General features: G+C 41.6%; 2 protein-coding genes across 3 annotated transcripts in view; both read right to left on the bottom strand.

Moving 5' to 3' along the window:
* Positions 1-9,838, bottom strand: part of LOC307173266 (interleukin-17 receptor C) — a gene marked incomplete at its 5' end in the record, with an annotated part of 390,000 nt that overhangs the window by 312,822 nt on the left and 67,340 nt on the right. The gene's annotated exons all lie outside the window — the stretch shown is intronic.
* LOC307173943 (interleukin-17 receptor C) overlaps positions 60-9,838 on the bottom strand; it is an 18,055-nt gene continuing 8,276 nt past the window's right edge. For both annotated transcript variants that reach the window (XM_079897544.1, XM_079897543.1), the window contains exons 6-16: positions 8,912-9,026; positions 8,785-8,817; positions 7,615-7,757; positions 7,468-7,530; positions 7,215-7,266; positions 5,665-5,885; positions 4,530-4,583; positions 4,396-4,447; positions 4,138-4,233; positions 3,623-3,661; positions 60-1,703 (exon numbers count right to left, since the gene is read on the bottom strand). In XM_079897544.1, the coding sequence (XP_079753670.1) occupies positions 967-1,703; positions 3,623-3,661; positions 4,138-4,233; positions 4,396-4,447; positions 4,530-4,583; positions 5,665-5,885; positions 7,215-7,266; positions 7,468-7,530; positions 7,615-7,757; positions 8,785-8,817; positions 8,912-9,026 (1,605 nt within the window). In that variant the 3' untranslated portion in view covers positions 60-966. The remainder of the gene's footprint in view (positions 1,704-3,622; positions 3,662-4,137; positions 4,234-4,395; positions 4,448-4,529; positions 4,584-5,664; positions 5,886-7,214; positions 7,267-7,467; positions 7,531-7,614; positions 7,758-8,784; positions 8,818-8,911; positions 9,027-9,838) is intronic.

Raw genomic sequence — 9,838 nt, forward strand, 5'->3', positions numbered from 1 at the left:
CTTTATGTTGGTGAATCCGTGTGAACAACCTGAACATCAGCAAAATCTGCATGGGGAACTTTTTCACCCTTATGCAAAAAGCCCACTCGCGCAGATTCCTATTGAAATGATTTCGCCAAACAGCGGTAACCCAGACAGCAACATAGGCCTCGTTTACACTGTCAGTGAAATGTGACCCAATACCGATTTTTTGCACATATGTGACACAGATCGGATGTGTTCAATGACAGTGTAAACAGGAAAAAAACGCATGCATTCGGATATTTCCAGATCGGTTTCAGGCCTCATTCATATGTGGAAATAAATCTGAAATAAATCCGCGGTTTAATGACGAGAGAAACCCTGACGCACGTCTGCAAAGGGATGGACGGCCCGACGAAACGTTGTGTCGTCGTAGGAGAGGAATGTGAACAAACGCTGACACATCAAAGGTTGGCTTGCTCATCCTAAAATTTCGGACCCACTTCTCTTAAAGCCAGCCACAATATGCTCCCGCCAGTCCTGAGATCTCTCTCGCACACAATAACTGAAGCATATGCGCAGGCTGCAATGATGGCACTTTTCGTCGTCCTCCGCCTCATAATCATGGTGATGTTTGGCGAACTTCACATATATCACAGAGCATCAATCATATTTCACATTCGTCCATCTGTGCAAGATAATTTAACCCTTTAAGCATGTGCAATGTTTCAGATAGTATGGCAAGTGTAAACACATGAATCGGATATGGGTCACAGTTGAAAGAACTGGTAAACGGACGGTCCAAAAAATCGGATAAAGGCAACAAATCAGAATTGGGCATTAAGACATGCAGTGTAAACGAGGCCATAGTGTCGGCCCAGATCCGGCCCACATCTGGGGCGTTTGGAATCCATGTATACCAGATGTGGCCTTACGAGGTTCTTGGTCAGGATGAGGCTCGGCGTGCACCAGACCTCATGCCGTTTAAGTCTGGCTAAGATTAGTTTAGACCCAACCTACAGTGCTTATTTTGGGGTAGAGAGCAGTGCTTGACTGTTCTGCCTGCAGTGGGACAGTTTCCCATCCGTTCTCCATCCCAGAGTGCTCAGAGAGCCTTGGACAGGTGTGTCCTCTGACATCCGTGATCTCTCTGAGCGCTCCTGATAACGCCCGTGACGCAGCCCTCAACGCCCCCGCTCGTTCCCACCGCTCACACACTCTTGCTCCCGTACGAGCCCCCTGCGTGAGCTCCATTAAGAAGTCCAGACTCTGGGAAGGCAAGCTGAACAACGGCAGTCTCCGGAAAAACTCGGGCAGGGCCGTGGAAGTGCACCGCCCGTCGAACTGCGCCAGCACGAAGCGCTCTCCCGCACGACCCAGCAGATAGTCTCCCAGAACGCGGCTCAGCAATGCGTCGAAGACTTCGGAGCACGGCGACGATTGGACCCCCGTTTCTTCTTCCGGTTTCCCTCCTCGACAGCCCCATTCCTCGGCCCGCTCGCAGGCTTCCGGCGTCAGAACCATCACAGCTTTGCCTCCGCTCCGCCGCACCCGGTCCAGACAGGAGTGCAGCCAGGGAACCGGACCCAGAGCGTTGATCTCGGAGCGGTTCCACAAGTCCAGAGACACGGTGAAGCCGAGAGCGGAGAGACTCGAGCCCAGACGGCACATTAGCTGGATGACGGTGGTGTCTGAGTCCGGAGGACACACCAGAAGCAGCTCCACACCTGCCGACACCGCAGCTGAAACAACACACAGATGAACGTCAGCAAACACACCGCTGAAACTACTGTGATGGATTTTTTAAATTAATCATAACTAACATTTATTTTTCTTGCAGGATTAATAATTATATGCTTTTGAAACCTAAATAAAAACTGTTGTACTCTTTTCGCTGGTGGGATTCTCTCTGAAACTGGTCTGAGATCCTCCGGCCGTGATTAAAGCATATTCGAAGGCATTGTCTGGAATCTGTCTAGTTATTGCTGTGCAGCCTGTTAGTCGAACACTAGAGACCTTATTCACAAGTGATAATGTTCAAGAAGGAACGAGGCGTCGTTCGACTCAGTGTGAGACTCTCAGGTGGGGTTAGATGTGCTCAGGTAACTATAATTCTTAGGCATTTTATGCGGTCAGAGTATCTACTCTTAGGCGTAAACCAACACGGTCAGAGCTGAACTCACCTGAGGATAATTTTGCAAGTGTCGACTGGAGACGCCCAGATAAACCTAAGTCAGGTGCGTAGGGGAAAATCTACCACACTACACACTGTTTTTTTGCAGTGATGCCATATAAGAACCATTTTTGGTTACTAAAAGAACCTCTCAGTGAACGGTTCTTAAAATAAATTTTTTTCTTAATGTCTTATAATCTTTAAGGGGACATATCATGAAATCTGACTTTTCCCGTGTTGAAGTGCTATAATCGGTGCTTCTATCAACCCAGAAAACGCGAAAAGTAGCATCCCAGTAACTGTGTTCTGGTGAGCCTTTCTCTGCAAGCATGTCAAAAAATAAGCCGATCATATTTCGCTCTCCTTCTGACGTATGAAGAGGATCTTATTATAATATTACCGGCCCTTAATCTGCACGTTTACACACACCAGCCGACATTTGGTTCCACACGCGACAACAGAGACCAGTTCTAACGCACTGATGAAGATCCAGCAGAGCCTGAAGCTGTTCTGTGGTTGAGCACAGACGAGCACTGAACACTATTGACCAGAACATGTCACCGCTGTCTTATAAAGACCTCAGGAACTGTGGACACTTGTGGAGAAGTTAAACATGATGATGAGATGATCAGTGTAACTCCACAACAACTACAGAAATGTCTCTGTGGCGAGCAGGACCGTGAGAGAGTGGCGTGAGGCCGGTGGCGTGACTGATGATGAGCTTCACCTGCGCAACGCACCGGTCTCGTATCTCTCACGGAGGAGCGGAAGCATAAAGGAGGATTGACGACAGTGAAGATCGAGAGAGGACCAGGCCTGGACTATTTTAGTTGATGTTTTGTTTTATTATGTTTGGCGGGAGTCGACCGTGAGGGACTGCCATCTTTACTTTCATTTTGTGTTTATTTATTTATTAAAGTCTTTAGATGTTCGCCGGTTCCCGCCTCCTTCTTCCCATAACATCTAACATTGCTACAGTCTCCACTAACATTCAGAAACGTCCAGGAGCGTCTAAAAGTGAAACTCTGAGTCTCTCCGTAAGGCTGCACTCGCTACTGGTTATTCTGGGATTCTGGATGAGTGAGATTGGTGTGTTTTGTTATTGCTGGAGAATCTGAAGCTCCTGTAAAGACTCCGCCCTCTTCTGAACGGAGGCGGAGCAACAGCTCATTTGCATTTACAGGGACACACACAAAAACATTGTGTTTTTTCTCACACCCAAAAAGGGGCAAATTTGACAAGCTATAATAAATTATCTGGAGGGATTTTGAGCTTAGATTTCACAGACACATTCTGAGGACACCATAGATTTAATATGCCACCTTTAAGAACCTTATTTTCCACTATAAAAAACCTTTTGTGCAATGGAGAGATTCCATGGATGTTAAAGGTTCTTCACGGAACCATCGACGCCAATAAAGAACGTTTATTTTTATGATTGTATAGGGAGTGAGCGGTGTGTGAGGTGAGATCATGAAGGAAACTCACTGTTCACATCATCCAGCTTCAGCCATCTGAACACCCAACCTGTTAGAGAGAGAAGGGTGATTAACACTTCAGTTCACAAAGATACATTTTCCCAAAAATCAGAACAATAAAACTAAGAAATATATTTTGCAGAAAGAATAGTTTTTGCAATGTGACATTATTTCCAGCACGAAGAAATACATTTCTCCACTTTGTTTGCTTTACGGCAATGTAAAAGAGCTGATATTTCAATTAAATAAACATCCTTATTGGTGAGCTCTGGTCTGTGTGTGTGTGTGTGTGTTTGTTGTGTGTGTGTTTGTTGATTGATTATGTGATTTATGAAGACAGAAACTTGTATAATGACATGGGTATTAAACTGGTATTACAACGTGAACGTGATTTATGAGGACATTTCATTAGTCCTCGTTTTTAAAATGGCTTTAAAATCAAGCATAGCAAAACAAACGTGTGTGTGTATATGTGTGTGTGCGTGCGTGTGTGTGTGTGGGTGTTAGTGTGTGTGTAATGCTCACTCTTCAGTGTTCCCTGCACTGCATAGGCTCCCAGCACTGACAGACAGACCAGCAGAACACACACCACCAGCGGGAAGATCCAGTAAGTCCTCTTCACTGCAGTGACACACACACACACACACACACACACACACAGAGGGAGAGCTGTTATTACATCACAATCTGCATTATATCTGCAATGCGTTATGTTGTAGTACTAAAGTATTATGGCACATTAATTCTGCTCCCTCATCAGAACTGAGGGATGCGAGTGCTTGCCTTCAAAAGGACACACTGGTCCCACGGATCCTTCCATTCCCGCCACTTTAACCTGGACAAGAGAGAAAACACTGCCAGTTTCCCAAAACACACATCAGACGTGAACTGTAAACATGATGAAGAAGTTTAGGTACCTGAACACACAGTAAAGGATGACGCTCCACTTGTAGAAACTCTCCTCGTAACTGCTGCAATGGATGAAAGAAAAGAGACGTGTTAGAGAAGTAAATATAAAGCAACACTTTATTCAAAGGTCACATAGTCACATATGTTAAATGTACTTAATATAGTAATAACATTAAATTAGACATAACTGCAATCAACTAACCATAATCCAAACCCTAAATAAGGCAACACTTTATTTTACAGTGTCCGTTACAGGTTACATGTGGTTACTATAGTAAAAACTATAAATTAATTATTATTACTCAGTGCTTAAATGTATAACTACACTATAGTAAGTACATTATATTAATATATAATTTTATTAATATTCCTCAGTACCTATTTGTGTAATTACACGAATGCAAATTCATTTTAAATTTGATGGAAGCTTGTTTCTGCCATAGAATAAAACATTTTAAAAGATAATTGCGACTTTTTATCTCACTATTGCGAGATTACAACTCGTAATTCTAACTTTAATTCTCAGAATTGTGAGACATAAAGTAAGATTTGTGAGATATAAACTCGCAATTGCAGGTTTACAGTATATCTCACAATTCTGACTTTATAACATGCAATTGTGTGTTTTAAAGTCAGAATTTTGAGATATAAAGTCGCAATTGCGAGTTAACATCTCGCGATTCTGACTTAAAACGCAATTTGAGTTTAATGTATATCTCGCAATTCTGACATCTTTTCTCAGAATTGTGAGATATAAACTCATTAAGCAATTGCGAGTTATAAAGTCCAATTCTAAGGAAAAAAAGACCGACTTTTTTCCTCAGAATTGCGAGATTGCTCAGAACTCGCAATTCTGACTTTGTCTTACAATTGCGAGTTTATATCTCGCAATTCTGACTTTATAACACAATTATAAATATCTAAAAATATATAATATTACAATTATAATATAAATATTGCGCAATTGTGAGAAAAAAGTCAGAATTGTGAGATGAAAAGTTGCACAATTTCCTTTTTTTTTTTTTATTTAAAAATTATTATTTTTTGATTCGTTTGCACGCTTCCATAGGATAGTGATCTGAACCCAACCCAACATCTAACTTGTCCCACACCATATTTGATATCTCAAGTGCAGTTTCCCACCTGCTTGTAGTCTGTGGTTTGGATCCAGCTGTTGTTCTGGTAGACGTGCACATGAGATCTGGTGTTCAGCGCATGGCATCTGCTGTCCAGGCCTGAGCTCTTCCTACACACCCACAGCTGGGCCTCGAACCTGCAGGAACCCGTGAGGGTCCACACCAGAGCGGGACGCTCATCACGAGCCTCAGTCTCGGACAGAGACACCGACACACTGGAGACTGAGACTGATGAGAATGAAAGGAGAGTTTACCAGAGTTTACCAGTCATATAGTGCAGATTAAGTCAGAAACGTTTGCACTGACTACATCAGCTGCGTTTCCGTTACAGATTTGCGAAAAACTTTTCCTGAATGTCGATAAAAAAATATTGTAAAATGACGCCGTTTCCATTAATTGATGTTATGCGACTAAAATGCAATTTTTTCCTTTTGCGATAAGTCGTTCCAAAAGTCATGTTGGTTGGTTTATGTATATCTCAGCCGCCGCACTAGCCATTACTTTAACCAAAGGAGACGTAGACGTGTTTTCACAGCATTAATGTCAAGGAAAGACCCTTATCCTGAGAGCGGCTCATATGAGTGTTTCACTCCTTCTGCTTCAAGATCTTGAGGAATTGTGGCATTTCTTTGTTGTTTAGAATCCAGTATTCCTGTAATACTTTTGTCTTTTATGAGTTTAATAAAGATCTCTGAACGTCTTCCAAACACACGAAGTAATCTTTAAAGACTGATCGACTGTTATGTACGTCATGTGACTGTAAATGCGAAAAAAATGTTTTTCCGTTGCAGTTTTGCAGAATATTCCTTTTTCGAGTTGCCTGTAAAAACACCTCATGCGAGCGTAAAAACTGTTTTGCGATATAAGGGAGTTTTTGCGAAATTGACGTGTTTCCATTGGTCATATTTTCAATTCACAATTTCAATTTGAGCAATTTGAAGGGTAATGGAAACACAGCTATTGTTATTTTCTGAGCCAGCTGACAGGGAACGTTCTGGCAAGGTTCTCTCAAAGTAAAAAACAAACACTCTTACAGTAACATTAAAAGAACGTTCATTCATAGTTATCTGCTCTTTAATAATGTTCTCAAAACGTTAGTACTTCACTACTGGCAAAATGGGCTTTCAATAAAACTTGGCTGCCTATGCGGTAGAAAGACGAAAAGCTTTTTGAAATTGATCTGAAAAGAGCAAAACAGAGAGAAAGCTGTTTTCTTCCCTTTTGCCAAATAGGTAGGAAAACTTCAACACCCATAATGCACTAGGCATGATGCCGTCCAAGGCCATTGCCACCAGTCTGCTACGGATACGCTTACCAGAGTCAAATACCACCTTGCTTTAGTAGGAAATACCTCTTAGGAAACTATTGGTTATAATGGTGTCTACTTGTGTTGTTCCTGTATGCAAAAATTCAGTGGGAAAGTTTAGTGGGAAAGCCACTTCCAGCCTGAAAACTCTTTGACTATCCCAAGTTCCAGCTGAACATTCAGAAAACTCCCTTGATTTTCCTTTAAAAACATGTTGTGTCAGTATTCAAAGTAGGAAGTGAATGCCATACCTGTTTCATTCAAAAACGGACAATACTCTGTTCGAGGGAAGTTCCCCCAAATCTATGCAAAGGTAGAAAGAGAATAAGCATCAAGGAAAAATGTGAACATCCCTGTATATGCTTATAAATTTCGATCTCCAGACAGTGTTACTAATATAACCTCTTTATTCTGTATGTTTGTATGCATGACTTTCATATATGATGCTTTTCTATTTATTTGTTTAATAATTCAATAAGAGAAATAAACATTTGTTGCTCTTACCTCAAAGCACAGACAGGGGGCGACAGATCCCTGGGAAATCTCAAACTCATCGCTGGTGTTATTCTTTACATTAAGGAAGAGACAGAAAGGGAAGTTAAAACTAATTAAATGAACCAATTAAAGGTATTATTGATCAGTGTTACGTACCCATTCCAGCTTAAGACAGGGTCCGTTCCTGTCCCGTCTCTGGCATGCGTTAAACTCTTGGGATCTCCATTTATCTGCATCAGCCACATATAGTCTTATTGCTCCTGTCACAGGGTCTGTTCTTCTGTGTAGCCTGGGTGCGACTGGAAACCAAAGCAGCCAATGAGAAGAAGAGATGGACCACAGATATATGACACAGAACCAGTGACACCTGACCTGCATCAACAAATTGTCACTTTTGGGTAAACTTTTCCATAATGGATCACTGGTAACTTATTTTAGCTGCCATTCTGCTATTAGAGTTTGATTTCAGGGCTGTTTGGTGGCATTCACTCAGTGTGAAGTTGTGAACTAGTCTTCAGTCTTTACACTTCGGCTACGTTCAGACTGTCAGTCCAAATCCGATTTTTGTGCATATCTGATTGAAATCCAATCCGATTTATCTAATGTGAACAGCAAAAAATCACAAGAAATTAAATTTTTACAAATCCATTTCAAGCTACATCCATAAGTGGTTTGAAATCCTATTTCGGGAAATCAGTTTCAGTCTGACCGCTCTGATCGGATTTTGCATGGTTTATGTGACTTTGTCACGCCACGTAAGATGTAAACGTCAGACGTTGTTATAGGAAACGTGCTGAAAGTCGCTGCCGAAATGACAATTTATAATGGGGACATATTCTGAAACCGGTGGAGACGACAGCGCGGAAAAAAGCCATTTATACGAGCCTCCGCCGGTTCTGCCACTGTCTCAGAAGACGCAGTAGTTTAGACTCCGGCACGGCGGCCACACATTTCCATGTTGTGAAATTTAAATAAGACAACATCTGTATGCAAAACCCTCCATGTAGCAGTTGTTGTTGTTATTGTTATTGTTGTTGTTTTTGCCATATTCCTACCAACGCAACGTCATTGCCATAGAAACCAATGCAGTTATTCCAGAAAATGAAAGAGCTGCATGGACACACAAATCGGATCTGAACAGTTGCGATACACAGTGTGGACGTCAATAATTTTAGATCAGACTCCAATCGGATTCACAAATAATCGGATTTGGACTGAAAGTGTGAACTTAGTCTTCATCAGGATACACGTGATCTGCAGCTTTCTACTGTCACACTTTACCAGTAAACTAAACTAGACGTGTAAACTGGATAACGGTTAACTTACCTTTACAGAAGATGGCATGTAAACCCTTACACACTGAAAGAGAAAAATGTGTTGGTGCCATCCATCAGTTAATGTTCATCTGTCTCAGATACTTATGATAAGTGTGAGAGTTTCACAGCATATTTACCTTCCTCTTTTGAAGGGATCCTGACACCTTTAGTGGAGTTTGTGTTTGGAGAATGGACTTCAACAACACTGCCGAGCTCTGCCTTCGGGATCTCCACCACTAAAGACATCCACACCTACAACACACACACCTGAGAATCAGCCACAGACAGACACAGCAACAACCCAAGTGTTAAATTAACACTCCTCAGAGTTTATGGATTCCACACTCAATGGTGTTAAATGTAACACTGAAGCAGTGTTAAAGTTAATGAGATAATTAAGTGATTAAAGGGATAGTTCGGCCAAAAATGATATTTAACCCATGATTTACTCACCCTCAAGCCGTTCGAGATGCATATGTCAATCTTTTTTCAGACAAACACATTTTCAGTTATTTTAGAAAATGTCTTAGATCTTTCAGTGGTTATAATGTGAAGTTATGTGGTCCACCTCCTTCAAGTCCCAAAATGTGCATGCATCCTTCACAAAAGGAATCCATCCGGCTCCAGGGGTGATAACTTCACATTATAACCACTGAAAGATCTAAGACATTTTTCTAAAATAACTGAAAATGTGTTCGTCTGAAAAATTATGAGGGTGAGCTTGAGGGTGAGTAAATCATGGGTTAAATATCATTTTTGGCCGAACTATCCCTTTAATTGGGAGATGACTGAAGACACCTGGTGTTCACAAGCCGAATCACTGAAGGAAAGAGTCACCATTATGATGATCAGTGTTTGCTTTAGTTGGGCTCTTGACCCTTCACTTTATAGACATTAGTTTTTTTCTGGCTGCTTTAACTGTGTTTATACACCACACACGTTATGGCAAAGAAAGCACAGAGAAAATGTGTTCAGGTGTTTATATTGCACATCATTTTTGGAGACACACACATACATGAAGAATCAGCGTATGATTTTCAACAACGGTGACAAACAGCATATTC

The sequence above is a fragment of the Squalius cephalus genome (genome assembly GCF_949319135.1).
Source record: "Squalius cephalus genome assembly, chromosome: 16".
Taxonomy (NCBI): domain Eukaryota; kingdom Metazoa; phylum Chordata; class Actinopteri; order Cypriniformes; family Leuciscidae; genus Squalius; species Squalius cephalus.